Source organism: Stigmatopora argus, chromosome 2 (genome assembly GCF_051989625.1).
Source record: "Stigmatopora argus isolate UIUO_Sarg chromosome 2, RoL_Sarg_1.0, whole genome shotgun sequence".
Lineage (NCBI taxonomy): Eukaryota > Metazoa > Chordata > Actinopteri > Syngnathiformes > Syngnathidae > Stigmatopora > Stigmatopora argus.
Window position 1 is genome coordinate 17,913,924 of NC_135388.1, and position 16,200 is coordinate 17,930,123.

Consider the following 16,200-nt stretch of genomic DNA (forward strand, 5'->3'; position numbering starts at 1 on the left):
ATTTATTTCACAATCTAAATCCTTAACTTTGGAATGGATTCCTTTCCAAGCCACATTGTTTTAGACAATTTCCACGTATCGCTTTAACTTTACTTTGTGAATGGAAAAAGTGACTGCCACTAAAGCTGAAACTAGGCATGACCCAAAAAATGAAAAGCGGTACACAAACATTGACTATTAAAGCATTTGCCGTTGGCAATGCTTTTCAGAACATTAGTAACTTTGTTTACAACATCACTTTGAAATACCTTTGATACAAACTTGCCTGAAAATTTCAGCACCATAGTTTACAATATAACTAAAGAGTCACATCTGCCAAGCATTACCGGCGAGACATATCAATGAGCGGAAAATTAAAGGAATATGTTTCACTGTATGCGCTTAGAAGACAAGATAACTCCATCTGTTCTGCTTTTCCTTTGTTTTTCTTTGTTTCTGATTTGTTTGATGAAGCTGTATGGATAAAAAAGTTAACTAAGAACACCAGCTTAACTTCAACGTCCTTGGACTCTGTTCCATAGAGAAACAGGAATTTGAGACAATATCTCTTTGAATAAACTTTACGGAGAGAAGCTCAGGACGTGTGGAGGTAGTCACCCATCAACGGGTTGACAGATTGAAACATCAGTTAACAGTTAACATCTTCCAAATACCATGGTACCAATGTCCACACTCTAAAAACATTGGATAAAACCATGTGCTTCATCAGTTTTAAATGCAGTGTCAGTAGACTTGAGAAACAGCAGACAAATTAGAAGTGAAGACCCTTTTTTATGCCACTTTTAGAGACAGTGAACAGGAAAGCACACCCTGAAAAGGCAGATTCACCTCACAGGACATAAAGGGTATATTGTACTGCGTTTTATGGCTTTTTCCGCTTCAAACCAACCATGTTTCTTCCTGCCATGTTTCATCAAGTAGCGAAAAAAACAGCTGACCATTGTACTATTGCAATGTTACTCTCAGACCTCAGCATTTTGAGTTTTTGTTTGGGTGCAGAAGCAGTGTGTTATTTTATGATTGAACTCAAAAGGTCTATCAGTGTTTTACGCAGTTATAAATGAAATTGAAAAAAAAAACTTTACTACTGCTTTGACAGGAGTTGATTATTACACTGGCTTACCAATTTCCTCTGTGGCAGAAATGGCTGTCCTCGCTGTGATGTTGAAGCAAACAATCGCAGACATGCAGGTCACGTCTTTGCCACCCCTCTGACAGTCTTTCACAAAAATGTTGATTTTACTGGGCTCAAACCTGACGCTAGTATAAATCCGGACAACACTCCTTGACCTGTGAACACATACAGAACATGTAAAAAAAAAAAGAAATAAAAACAGAATGTTTCCAGAATAACTTCTATATTATTATTTTAAATAATTTTGTTTTAAAAAAGCTAAACCATTAATTCCACAAATTACTCATTTAACTCATTTACGACTCTAGATGCCCAAGCCATGTTGACTGGGAGGGGCAAGTGACCCCTTCCAGTAAAAATGGATTGGACGTCAAGCGGTGCTAGCGGCACTGAAAGAGGATCATTCGTGCCCAGTCCTCCCCGTTTAAAGTAATTAGACGCCTATACAAATCAATTACACACAATGAAGTAAATACATTGTCATTTTTTTTTACAACAAATAAAAAATACTTTAGATTAATAATTGTGGTTTGCAGGATGGCCTCACAGTTCTCGGGTCTAGGGTTCGATCCCAAGTGGGTCCTCACTGTGTGGAGTTTGCATGTTCTTCCGGACACGTGTGTACCTTCTCCAGGTATTCCGGTTTCCTCCCACATCCCAAAACATGCAGGGTAGGCTGGTTGAAAACTCTAAATTGCCCCTAGGTATGAGTGTGGGTGTAAATGGCTGTCTGTCTCATTGTGTCCTGTGATTGGCTGGCCACCAGTTCAGGGTGTCCCCCGCCTCGTGCCCAAAGTCGGTTGGGATAGGCTCCTGAACACCCCCGCGACCTTTGTGAGGACAAAGCGATTCGGAAAATGAATGAATGCTTCTTGTACCATTTACGGCTACAAAAAAGAAAGCCTTTCTGGGAGGGCAATCAGTAATAAGAACTGTCTATAATGACTCTGTTTTTGTGAGTGTAGTTAGACTGCACGTGGTAATTTCGAACAAGTGCTGGCAATTTCTTGGGCATGATGAGGCAGGTGCATTTAGAAAGAGCCATTTTGTGCTCCTGTGGATATGAGAAACTGGCAATCAATGATTGCAGGGCCCTGACCTCCCCTTTAATTGTGGCACATCGTACATGGAACCAAACATTGTAACATTTAAAAACTATAAAAATGACAAAAATGTGCTAAGTTCTTTGATTTCTAAAATGACTTATAGAGTTTGGAATCTAGATTATGTCTGCTTGTGCCCTGATAAAATTCACAAATACCATATTGGAATACCTGCACGGCAAATTTGACCTTCTTTTAGTGATGTGTTTTGTAGAGCAAGGGCGTCACTTCTACAAAAAGGCGAGGGGGTCCTGAATTTCATAATGCAGACAGTTGAGTCCAATTTTCTGCTGAACCATACGACACCAGGGCGCTTCGTGGTGTAGTGGATCACTCGCCTGACTTTGGTGCGGGCAGGCGCAGGCTCAATTCCTACTGGTGGTGGTATGCATTGGGGGTGCGGATAGTCGTTTGTCTCTGTGTGCCCTACGGCTGACTGGCGACCAGTCTAGGGTGTGTCTGCCTTTCGCCCGAAGACAGCTGGGTTAAATTGCCAATCCGATGGTGATATTTTCAAGGAAACTGTGAATGGTTTGGTGTGGAGCCTTCTGTTGAATTCCCAAACATATGCAGCGAATAGTAGGAAGATCTTTTTATACTTGAGTGCTGCTGAGCAGCCTACAAAAATGGAGCCCAAGGAGTCAATGACATCAAGGCTTTATGAGATCAAGGATTTATGTAAGGGTTGGTGAATTGTTTTGCCTTGTAGATATTTTTTTTAAGTGTTGGATGGTGAAAGTATAACAAAATGAAGTCATACCTCCTAGGGTATATCGATTTTTTTTAAAATCACAATATCTAGATGAGACACTAACCAGAGGACAACAGCCGCACCAAGGGATCCCACTGCCAAGTCCACTAACCCATCATCATTCATATCCATCATTCCGTGGATACTGCGACCAAAGTACTGCAGGCCAACTGCCAAGTCTGCTGCTGCTATCCTCTAAGAAGGAAAAGGAAAAGCAATTATACATACAATAGGAGAGGCATGTTGTGCAATGCTTTCCTCTGCTTAATACATGGTCCAAAAAAGTAAGGATGAAATATAGATACAAAGAAAATTAACAAATGAAATCAAGAAATTGCTTAAAAATTAAGGTCTAACAAAAGTATTTAAAGAGTAAATTTCCCTTAGGTATGAGTGTGAAAGTGAATGGGTGTCCATCTTCCTGTGCCTGCGATTGGTTGGCAATCAATTCATGGTGTCGCTTGCCTACTGGCTGATAGGCTTGAACACCCCTGCGACGCTCGTAAGTAAAAGTGCTACGGAAAATGAATACTCTCATAAGATTAGACATAAGTGAGGGTACCCATGACTTAATCTATAGTGCAATTTTTATTTTATTTTAAAGATTTAATCGTTTTTTTGTGCAGATTCACTACAACCTTTTCTGATTACACCAAAGAAGCTTCAGCATGGAAGCAAGGGGTCTCAATTTTAATGAGGTGGTGCAATATTTTTCATTCTTTTTCTTTGTAGAAGAAAATTTAAAGGTTCTTCCCACCAATTTATCCAAAAGACCTCTCCGAAGCATTGTGGTTTGTCAATTTGGCAATTCCACTACTGTCGGTTTCAAATCATTTCAGCGAACATTGTGGTCTTTTTGACAGAACCACGATACCAAACTATTTTGCAAATAATACCTCTATTGTCATAATCCCATCTGGAATGGCATTTTGGTTGGACTTCATTTCATTGCAGTTGAATATATTTCGCTGTTTTTCCTTTGTGAGTTATGCTTGGATTATGTGCTTGTGATTTCACCAAATTTCTCTTAAAATCCTTTTACATAGGCAAACAGGAATGGTGCTGTTGAGCTGCAGAAGATAGGGTTTTTTTAAGATGACTAATGGCACCTAGTGGGGGACACCTTGAATCGGCGGCCAGCCAATCCCACAGCACCAGGACACTGACAAATATTTACTCCCACAGTTATACTTAGGGGCAATTCAGAGTGTTCAACCAGCCATGTCTTTGGGATGTGGGTGGAAACCGGAGTACCCAGAGAAAACCTACACGAGCCCATGAGAACATGCAAACTCCACACAGTGAGGACCAGCCTGGGATCGAACCCTTGACCTCTGAACTATGAGGCCAAGGCCATCCTAATGCAACTCTAATGTAATGTATTCACCAGCCATTTTTGGTTGTTTGTTTATTTATATTTCTCTGTGTTATTTTATCTTTCTTGTTCATTTCCTCATTTATCAAACTATCATTCTGTCTGACTGCAATTTTCAAATAGTATCTAAAATTTGTGATTTGCTTAGTCCCCAAATGGGAGTACATTTTACAATTTATATGACTGAAGCAAACTCTAGAAAAGTGCTTGTGTGTTGAGACGAGGGAATGGAAATGCTTTTTACTGTGTCTTGAAAAAGTGATGGTTTTGGAGATAGGAGACTTCTACCAGATGCCAGTGTTATGTCAAATGTTAACAGGTAACATGACAACCTACCTGTTTGTATTTGCGCAGTATTCTGTTCTGCTGACTGAAGAAAACGTAGATAGCCCCTTTGTGATCATCTTCCAATGGAGCCCCTACGACCAGGTCATTGAAGCCATCACCATTTAAATCCGGGACAGGTGCAAGTGAGGAACCAAAGCGGGCATTCTGGCCACCGTTAAGGATCTCTAATACACCCTCAAAAATGAAGCGATTCTGAAAGATTTTTAAAATGACATTCATATGTCAGTTTTTTTTTAAACAATAATTTCAAGTCAATACAAAAATGGCATTTGCGAAAGCATAGACAGGATCAATTATTCATTCGTTCATTTTCTGTACCGCAGTGCTAAAATGATATTGAGCACGCAGTGCATGTTAGCATACCAGGATTGCTTGAGTAAAACAGGTTTATATAATTAGAGTTCAGTGAAACAGATTAGACTTTACACTGCACTTTTAAATTATTTTCATTGTAAGAATAAAGTCGCAAACCTAGTTTTTAGTATTCAAACGTGCATTGATAATTGGATTCATATGACCTTAATTCACGTTTTAGCATTTGCATTAATATCTCAAATTTTACCATATTATTAACTCAATTTACAGTACACTTGTTCAGGGAAAGTAGCTACTGGGTAAATTAATCAAATTAAAAGGTATACTGCTGAGTTTTATGTATGAGCCAGTTGACTCCGGGCCAGTACCCTGAATTGGTGGCCAGCCAATCGCAGGGCACAAGGAGACAGACAACCATTCACGCTCACACTCATACCTAAGGGCAATTTATAGTGTTCAATTCATAGTGTTCAATCAGCCTACCATGCATGTTTTTGGAATGTAGGAGGGAACCGGAGTACCCGGAGGAAACCCATGCAGGCCGGGGAAAACATGCAAACTCCATAGAGTGAGGACACATCTGGGACCTCAGAGCTGTGAGGCCGATGCCCTAACCACTTGTTCCACAGGGCCGCCTCGAAATTATATGTGAGAGACGTAAAAAATAATTATTAAAAAAAAAAAAAAAAAAAATTGCGATGGAATACCTTCATAGCCATAGAACATGTTTTTTTCTTTCATCAGCAGATTGTGTACATATCTCATTAATCATCAAAACAGAAGAACAGGAAATAAGACTCATGGAAAAAGTCACATTCCACTTTGAAAAGCACTTATGTCAGCGTCTGTGGTTTGCATGTCATTAGTGATATGAATTAAAGCTACTACTGATCATAACAGGGATGAGGAAATACTTGGAGGGGTTCTAAATAATCAAATCCCTAGTAATACCATATCTGTCTAGGTTCTACTTCACTCCTTACTCAACTTTTCCATAACAAAATAAGTCAACAACTTTTAGCATTGACAGAATACAATGATTTCTTCTCGGCTTTCTAATGATCATATCGGATTGGAATGTAGAAAGCAGAAGATTTAAACAGTTGCAAAATCTAGATAGAATTTGCTGACTTAACGAAGGGACTGTTAAATCCTGGGAGATAAAAACAGTCCAGTATACCTCGCAGATAAAGGTCATATGGAATATACCCAAGTTTATGGAAGCAATTAACTGTCTGGAAAATTTTTCAAAGAAAGCATTCTGACTGAATGGAGAAAAATTCAACTCTAGCAGTAGTCATGCATATCATTGCTCTACTTGGCAGTGCATTTAACTTCATAATAAAATTTAGACCATACGAAATATGAGATGACCATTTTTGCAGTTGGATAAATGCGAATGGATTTGATTTAGGAGAGACTTTTCTCCTTTCCCAGCTACCTGATGAGTATGCCGACAGCAGAGTGAAAGTTATATTCTGAGTTGGTTGAGTCAAACCCAGTTAAAAACGCAACAAATACAAATGTTAAAACTTAATATTAAGGTATTCTTAACCATCTATCAAATTCAACACAATTATACTTAAAATGTTCACATTGTTTCTTGATGGATGATTTCAACATTACATTGACACTGCCGTCAAAGTCACAGACCCACCATTCATTACTTATACAAATACAGGTACTAGTTCTAGCATGAAAATTAAACCAAATACTAGATGATTGCTTACCACACAACCCAAAAAATATATTGGATTGGCAATGGACTGCCATATGGATATCTGTTTCTCTGTATCTGTGTAGTCTGTTCGGTCACGTGTGGTTGACCTATACCATAAAGTGCCCCTTTCCTTTTATTTTTCCAATGAGCAAGACAGACCTAGAATACCGGAAAATTTCCTTCAACTACAGAAAGTTCTCGCCTGAAATGATTAGTTGGGAACAGGTTTAGAAGGGACAAAATACTTTCCTACTGACTTAATTCTACACTGGCGTGTCAAAGTTTTTCCCTTTTGATCCTGGTGTTTGATCTGGTCAAAATCATGGTGCAAAGGTCTGCCTGCACTTAACTGCAAGCTGGAATGCAACAATCTGCTTCTTTGTGTGGTTACTGGGCACCTATGCTGAGGTGTGTGTTGAAATTAAGGGGGACATTTGGAGTTTGAACAGGTGTTGAAGCAATTTAGTTAAAACGGTTTACTTGGCCTTTACTAGATTAATGCCAGTACAGTATGAGGTTCGCCTCTTTATTTCTTTAGGAATGAAGATTTTAAATTTACCAGTTCTGTCACTCTGTAGATGTATACTTTCCCTTTCTCCATGCCTCCACTAAAGAACATTGGTGCTGCTACCAAAAGGTTATCGGTAATCCCATCTCCATCAATATCCAGAGGTGCAATCTCACTGCCGTAGTAGGAGCCAATCTGTAAATAGAACACATTTAAAAAAAATGCCAAACTATATTTAATTTTCTTCAGTTCAATCTAATAGGCAACCCATTTTATGTCTGGCTACACTGTTGTCTAACTAACTATTTTGGCTCCACGTCCTCAATATTCCAAACAAATGTGAATGTGTTTTCTGAATTTAACTATTCTGACATCTTTGTCACTGTTCCGACTAAGGGAGCCATTCTGGAAAAGCCACTGCACGGAACACAATATATCTTGCTTTAGATTAGAAACATCTGCCACTGAGGGGAAAAAAAAGTGATGAGGAATTGAAAAGGCTACATCGAAAAGTATCTGCTGTTTGTGATGAGCTGTCGCTGCCAAGGTCAAATGTAAACTACTACAGGAAAGCTGCAGGCTCGTGGTCACAGGCCAGTTTCCAGCGGTGTGCGTAGTGATCAAAAAGGCATTGCCACATGATCTTTAAAGTTCATTGGGACTGGTTTTCTTATACTGATGATTGTATTGTATTAATGTCAACATTTCCAACAACCAACTCTACAAATAACATTGGATTAACAAAAAGCATTGCCACATGATCTTCAAAATTCATTGGCACTGATTTTCTTATAGTGATTTTTTTTTGCGTTATATGTCAACATTTCCAACAACCAACTCTACAAATAACATTGGGTTAACAAGAGACATTTCCACATGAACTTTAAAATTCATTGGGACTGGTTTTCGTATACTTATGATTGTGTTAGCGTTTAATGTCAACATTTCCAACAACCAACTCTACAAATAACATTGGGTTAACGCGAGGCATTTCCACATGATCTTTAAAATTAATTGGGACTGGTTTTCTTATAGTGATGATTTTTTTAGCGTTTAATGTTAACATTTCCAACAACTAACTCTACAAATAAGATTGGGATAACAAGAACAACATTTAGCCCTTCAATCCCTTTTATTTTCCAAATATTAATCTGGCAGTCATGTTATTGTTAGGTTTTAGGGCTTTTGGTGTTTTTTGAAAATACTCTAGAAATTGATAAACACTATTTTTTCAAGCAAGCAAGTTCCCCACAAAGAAAATGTTTGCACAAAGGGCCCGATAACTGCAGTATTTCAAAACGGATCAAACTGTCAACAGTTGTACTTTGTGCTTTTTGCTTTGTTGTTCTGTGGCCTTTGACTGTACTGTCTAACTTATAACTATGCCTTTTCTTGCTACTGTCACAATGAAATTTCCCGAATACGGGATGAATAAAGTTATCCAATCCAATCCAATCCAATGTACGTATTACACTGTCAATGTTTTCATTCACAGTTTTGTTAAAATTGAAAATGCTAGATGGCAAGTATGAACAACAATTTAATTGTGTTCAAGAAAGGTGTATAAGAATCAGATTGTTATTGATTCAGATTCAGATTCAGTTGTATGAAAAAAGTTATTTATAGATTTTGTTTTATTTTAAATTTCTTTCACAAAATCTCATTAAATTATTTTTGGGCTTATGCCTCAAAGAAGGCAAATGCAGACATACAATATCAATGTGACTGCGAGAGGGACCTTATTCTAATTTGTGAATCAATTTCTATAGTATAATAGGAATAATACTATATTTAGGTTGCATTCACAGTGAATTGTTGTGTGTAAAACGCAATAACAAGTAGTATTACCTGCTGGCCCTTGAGGGAATGAAGAATAGTGAGATTTCCGGGGGATGTCAAAGTGAAAATGATCACTTTGCCAGTATGATTAAAGCGTGGTGCTCCAGAGACAAGTAGACGGCCGTTTTTGGCTGATATCAGTGATGTCACTGTATAACCTGATCAAAAACACAAAACAAAATTGAAGTCAACTTTTTCACTAGCTGTGAGATGTTCACATAAGTACGAATAAATTATTGTTATTAGCTTTGAGGTTTCATTTAATTAAAACTTAACAGGATCCCAATAGAGCAGCTCTGAAATTTGATGAATACTGTTTCTTGTACATAATTTTATTTTTTATATTCCCTTTGAAAATTCCACTTGATCAACATATGCTTTTCCATCTCAATAATAATCCGTGTCTAGAATTTTACTTCCACCTCATATTATGACTCAACCGGATTTAGCTGGCAGCCTGTTGGATAAACATAGTCAAATAAACCACTGATGGTAAAAACACAAGTTTTGTGGTGGAGAAGATAGATGGTGCTAGATGGGATGGAAAAGACTGAGTAGTTGAGTACAGGGGTTCGTAATCAAGACAATCCTACCCAACTCATTAATGTTGGCTTTTTCATTAGTGTGTATGCAAAAAAAAGAACCAAATTGGATACCCTATTAGACTGAAAATGAAATGTGCTGTGAGAATTTATACTAAATTCCCTTCCTGTGTGCAAAGATGTCAGTCAAGGCCTTCTACACCTTTAAGAGAAAGATTAAAAAACATTCAGGACCATTTAAAAAGGTGTATAAAAGGTTAGTGTCACCAACTTTAGGTGACAGCCAAGTCTTTGCCGATTCTCAACACTTCGTAAATAATAAACACCTTTTAAAAACTATGAAAAGTCAAGTTGTTTCCATTAATCGACCCAGAAGAAAAGAAAAAAAGGAGTGAGAAGGACACCACTCAGACAAACTCCCTAGACGGGCATGGTGACAGGCCATCAATCTGATTTGTGCACGTTACATCGTAAGGCACTTGTGAGGTCACACCTTTGGAGTACTTAGGTTGCTGCTTGATTTAGTGAGAACACTAGTAATTGTACTGATTGTACACTAGTCAGAGCCAAGGGTATTGGCCAGGATCCTGCATTTGGTGTTTCTCAATATCTTTGGAAATAGTAGACTCGGACCAAATTGCGTCTTGTGTGAGTTCTTGTGTTTCCTGACGAATTAAAAAGAAAAATTGCTGACGAGGATGAGCTAGTATTAATGTGATTTACCTTGGCTGGATTTCAGCCCCAAAGGGGCGTTTAAGCGATGCTGTGAATTCCAACAGTACTGGACTTCAACACATTTCTTCTTATCTGTGATATAGTCGTGTCTATTGTCAAGGTCAGATAAGCAACTACTGCTACTGCGTTATGGTGTTTAATCCTGGTTGTCAGGTGAAACCTAACTTTAGACTTTGTTGGCCAAAATTGAAACACATGGAAGCTCTTCGCCATGACTTATTATGGTATCTTTGGGATGAAAATACACTTTAGCACCTCCCGGTACTACGCTGTGCTCTCGTGGCTGCCCGCGATGCACCATCTTGGGCATGCTTGCGAAAATAATGTGTCAAATGCTCATTCCGTAGCAAAGTGAAACTTCATAATTTGGCACTTTGACTTGGTTTGACTCAGGCATCCACCTAGGTGATTATGCTGTGCTAAAATGCAAAGATAAACTGTACTACCAGCCATTGATATATTCTAGAGGAATAGAAAACTAATGGATTTTATGTTGAAATAATTGCTTTGGGGTATAGCTATTTTTTGTGAATGGAATCATTTGATCTAATGTTTCATATAAATTTCAAGTCAAATTTCAAATTAGATGTAAGGTGGTGAAAAGCACTCTATTTTAATCAAGGCTCATGTGCCAAAATAACATATTAGCGATGAGATTCTGAAAATTGAATTGAACATACAGCTGCTCTGGTCTTCTCTGGTCGAGTAGTAGCTCTAAATCTAAACTGTTGACAATGTATTTTTTTGACAGTGATGCTGTTGAAGGCCCATTTGTTCTCACGTTTCACTACTGATAAATGATATGAACATAAAATTAGCAACCTAACTTATATACACTTGAAAAACTAAAATAATAGCATAAAACTATACATCCATTTATATTTATTTGTCAATGGCAGATTTTCTTTGAGTCCCTTGGAAAAAAAATACTGGAGTTCATATGTTAATTCATCGTTTTGGAGGGACTTACCCAAGTAAGCACCATGGTTTTTGAGCTCTTCTGGAAACTCCTGCATGTAGGAAGCTTTTGGCGGAACCACTTTTCCTTGCCGTGTTTCTTTTAGCACTGCCCCATTCCAATCATACGCCCCGACAGCTCCCACCAGAGTTCCATCCTAGAGGAAATGCAGTTATATAGTATAGATTGATAAAAAAATACAAACTTACAAGACAGTCAATGTACTGTGCACCATTACTAGATACTACAAGTTGGGTCTTGTGTGAAAATTGAATGTGAGTAATTGAAGCAATTGGATCTAAACCATTTCATTTTGTAAGAGTTTAGGCTTTTAATTGAGCCAAATAAGGCTTTATTATAAAGTTAGGGATTTGTATTGTATGTTGATAAGATCATGTTTTAATCGCTACATTGATTTGTTTCTTGTCTCTCTTTAAACATGTAGTAATCAAACTATAATGATTACGTTTGACTTAGATTTTTCCATTTTTTATTTTTTTTTAATTTAACCAGTTTATGTGAACCTTACTACCCAGGCTACTAAGCTTTTAGCAGCATGTGTCACATCTAATTATTTGTTAATTTTGTTGTTTAAACGTTTTGCCTTTCAATAACATTATGGAGCATTATCTGACGGTCGGTTATTTACATTATGTATACAGCACTTCATTGCAACTGTGGATAAAGTACTTAAAATTCAGTTGAGTTGCATCATTAATACTATATATAAAAAAAGAAAACAAATGGAGTTCATTTTATCCATCAATTTTTTTTCTACAACAACATTCTTGGAAAGCTAATGTTCCCGTAACACATGTTGAATGTCAGCAAACAACATTTTACTACACTAGATTCATGCATGCTAAACAAACAACAGCTGCGCAAATAATAAAACCTGATGTATAAAATGGCTGGTAGTATATGACATAAGCAGCTTGCAGTCTCCGAAAAACATCTGGACCTTCAGGACATTCTTTCTCTTTTAAATCCCAACATTCCTTCCAATAAGTTACCCTATTTTCAACCCTCAGGTTGACTGCTGTGGAGCATCTATGGAATCTGGCCTCGCGGACACAATTTCCAACCTTTTCTGTCACTCATCTGCAAATCCTCTGCTATTTTCAGCCTAAGTGGGATAAATGGATTTGTCTTTTGATAAATCAAATTGTGAAGGGAAACTTCAAAGGCCAAGGAACATTCATACGGAAAAAATTGCATTTTGCTGTATCATCCATATACGATCGCAAATGGGATTGCAAAACAAAAGGAAAACAAACAAAACTGCAGGAAAACTGACTAAATTGGTCTGGACTTCAAGTAATATGTCCCCCTTGAGAGAAGCAGTGTTTTATTTCCCATCCCTGCATGACTGTAGTGAAAGGAAAATCTGCATTTTCTGCCAGGAACCCTTAAATCAAGAACACCTAGAACTTTAGGACCCTCTGGCATTGCTTAAAGGGAGTGAAACGTGATAAATTGTGTATTATGAAGAGGTGTTATGATGCAATAAAGAGGGAGACAATGTGTTGTTCTGTATGATGACAGATAGTTCAAGACAATGCATAAATAGCAGGAGGGCGACTCACCTCGACGTTGTGAGCTGAGAATCCAGCTTGAGACATCTGGAGACCAAAAGCCGTTCCATTTTTACTGGTTCCTGTGTAAACAAATAAGTCTTCAAGCTCTTTGAAGCACAGAAAGTTAATCTGTCATGCCAGACTCATGGAAAGCGATACCACTGAAGGTGCATTATGTGCATCTTTTCCTTAATATTTACAATGTGGTAGACATGTTAGCTCAATAATAATTGAGAAAGACAACAATGTGTTTCTGCAATCAATGGTATGAGACTGAAATCAGATTATTACCCACCAAACCCTAACATCTGCTTGTGTATCACTGTGCAAACAAGGACTCAAATAATTACGACACTACCTACTTCATCCATTCTTGAGAAACTTAATACAGTATTGTATGTAAAAAAGAGTGCCTAAAAAAGTAACACCATTATACTAAACACTCTCAGGTGAAATGACACATTAGTTAGTAATTATACTATATATATTTTTTTCTTTCTTTGATGTTTAGATAGTAACAAGGAATAAAATTCCGTTTCAGAGGCAAATCAGATGACAATCACTCAAGTTTTTGTTTTAATCCATAAAGAAAAATATGTTTGAAAAAGAGAGGACTATCAAGCAAACCTTCTAAACTGAAGATGCGTTCACCAAGTGCATCAACAATGTCTTTTAGCGCAGACTCATCCGTCACATTGAAAAAGTGTTTGTCGTCTGGGTCGCTGGCAATATATTTAATCTCATTGAGGAAGGCCTCAGGGTTAATTCTTCTCCTGTTGTAGTAGCCAAGAACCTGTGAAGATGAGCTAAGGTAAATAATGAGCATAAAAACCAATAACACGCTCAGATAATAATGTCTTATAATTATTTTCCCTCAGGAATTCTAGTTTTTGACCATTAGCTCAAAGAGAGCATGGTTGCAATAAACAATGAGCAAGATGCAGAATAAAAACAAAAGAAGTATTATGTGGTCTGCCCGACATCATTTAAACCTTTGATTGCACTTCCGCCTTGCAGCATTTGGGATTGATTTTTTTTTGGCTGCACAATAAACATGAAGTGATTCCTGTTAACACTCCATTACTGCTTTAAAGCTGCACTGGAAAACTCAGTAGCAACTGAAAAAAGAAGCCTTGTAAAATAGCAGCCTAAACGCAGGTGAATAAAAGCTTTAACAGACTCACAGCAATGGCGTAACGGGTGATGCCATCCTTCTCACACTCTTCTATGGCTGGTTGGAGGTCAGCACTGTCATGGGACTCTCCGTCAGTAATCACTATCATCACTTTCTTGGCCCCACGTCTACCTCCTTGTTTGAAGGCTTCAGATCTGTGACAGCAACATAATTGCGCTAAATGACAATCCAAAAAAATCACTGAAGGATAGCGGTGAGTGAGCATACCGTGCTATTTTGATGCCAAGAGCCGTGTTAGTCTCCTCTCCTCCCCGCTGGTCGATACTGCGTGCTCTCTTTACAACTTCCTCAACAGATTTAAAATCGTTGAGTTTGAACTCGTGCACAACTTTCTCACCGTACTGCACAACTCCAACCTGGACAAATAGACACAGCAAGACAATTAGTATGGCTCGACTTAGTTAACATCTGCTGGAAATAAGAAAAGGAAACACCTGAATTTGACCCGGTCCAATATAGAACTTCTGAAGAATATTGATGAGGAAAGCTTGGACTTCATACCAAGGGTAGATGGAGTTGGAGCCATCCAGAACAATCACTATATCCATATAGGTCTCACATCCTAAAAAAATCATTTAAAAATCATAATAATAATAATCTGGTCCAGTATTTATTTAAAACTTACTCTGAAAGGCTGGTGCAATCGTTCTGGAGAACTTGAAGCTAGCATTGACTCTGGAGCATATACCAGTGCTGTAGTAAGAGCTCCCACACTCATAGGACCAGAGTGGGCCACAGGCCTGAAATATCAAATAAAGAGGTGAAATTGGAATTGTAAATGCATTATTGCTGTTTTTTTAAAGACCAGATACATTTATCCTGATGTTTTCCTAATTTGCTTGTTTCACACCCTAAAACCTTAACAAACACCATTATAAGCATTAATCATTTACTTGGAATTGATTTTCCTAATCTCAGTTGACTTGAACAAACAACATGAGTTTATTCCTATATTTCTTAATCCATTTTTGATAATGTCTGAACTGGAAACTTGATTCTGTGCCAGATTAGGAAAGATCTTGGTCAGCATGCAACAGTGGAATTTTGAGATGACAAAAAGACACATGAACATCATTAAGCTTGGTAAATCTCGAATTTTGCAAGGAAAAACACTCACCACAAAACTGTTGTCTTTAGGATTGGTTGTCAGTGTCATTCCCAACCTCATCTTGTCTTTGCGCTCAGATACATTGGTCAAAGATATCTTTCCTTGATGGAAAACGAGACATGATCTTAGATGATCTTTTGCAATCAAATCATAATGTACATACGAGAGTATTTTCACATATTTAGACTTGCGGTGTCTGTCTGACCACACGCAGACTAATGATAACCAGATTGAGTTGACAAAACTGCATATGTCTAATTAACAATCCAGACAAGTGAAATTTGCGTAATTTGGCATGCTGTGCGGTGACATTAGTGGCACTAAACACATGAAAATGTAAAGAAGCCATAAAACTGTGAGGTGAGGAATGAATAGTTTAGTACCTACTATATGTCTGTCTCACACATGCCGCTATGTTTAATGACACACATGCAGGCTGTCATACCACTTCTGAGCACTGTGTTGTATATTAGTGATACATTTCGCAACGTTACCTAAGTTCAGCTTTGTGCAACCATTTCCATTGGTTCGTTTGGTCAGTGAACATTTATATACATCCCCTGTCTGGTAAGCACCAGTCATTTCATATGGTGCCCCAACCAATAACCTGCAAAAAACAAGTCACCATTAAGACAATTACCCAAAACAATAACGGTGTCCTTTCCTTTATGAGATTATACTGCCAGTTATGCTAACGATAGATCATTTTCTAAGGGAAATTTTCATGAATTTTAAGCATTGATAGATTAAACTAGAGGCAATCTATGGGTGGCCTGCATTTTTTAATTCTTACCTCTGTAAAGCATGTTAATGCAGCCCAAAGCATTGAGCTATTGAAACCAGGGCAATGAAATCAAATCTGCCCCCTACATTCTAATCCAGAATTTGATTTTTATTTATTTATTTTATGTTTTACAATATCTTAAACATAGTAGTTCAATAATTCTACTTTCAGGAAACAAAGATGTTTAAAAAAACAGTTATAGTCCTT

General features: G+C 37.7%; 1 protein-coding gene across 2 annotated transcripts in view; it reads right to left on the reverse strand.

The window, feature by feature from the left end:
- Nucleotides 1–16,200, reverse strand: part of itga11a (integrin, alpha 11a) — a 53,459-nt gene that overhangs the window by 20,888 nt on the left and 16,371 nt on the right. For both annotated transcript variants that reach the window (XM_077588011.1, XM_077588010.1), the window contains 14 exons: nucleotides 15,704–15,816; nucleotides 15,219–15,310; nucleotides 14,727–14,841; nucleotides 14,536–14,663; nucleotides 14,309–14,457; nucleotides 14,091–14,235; nucleotides 13,534–13,699; nucleotides 12,916–12,986; nucleotides 11,342–11,486; nucleotides 9,104–9,252; nucleotides 7,307–7,450; nucleotides 4,701–4,904; nucleotides 3,054–3,184; nucleotides 1,124–1,290 (listed from right to left, as the gene is read on the reverse strand). In XM_077588011.1, coding sequence (XP_077444137.1) covers nucleotides 1,124–1,290; nucleotides 3,054–3,184; nucleotides 4,701–4,904; nucleotides 7,307–7,450; nucleotides 9,104–9,252; nucleotides 11,342–11,486; nucleotides 12,916–12,986; nucleotides 13,534–13,699; nucleotides 14,091–14,235; nucleotides 14,309–14,457; nucleotides 14,536–14,663; nucleotides 14,727–14,841; nucleotides 15,219–15,310; nucleotides 15,704–15,791 — 1,894 coding nt within the window. In that variant the 5' untranslated portion in view covers nucleotides 15,792–15,816. The remainder of the gene's footprint in view (nucleotides 1–1,123; nucleotides 1,291–3,053; nucleotides 3,185–4,700; nucleotides 4,905–7,306; nucleotides 7,451–9,103; nucleotides 9,253–11,341; nucleotides 11,487–12,915; nucleotides 12,987–13,533; nucleotides 13,700–14,090; nucleotides 14,236–14,308; nucleotides 14,458–14,535; nucleotides 14,664–14,726; nucleotides 14,842–15,218; nucleotides 15,311–15,703; nucleotides 15,817–16,200) is intronic.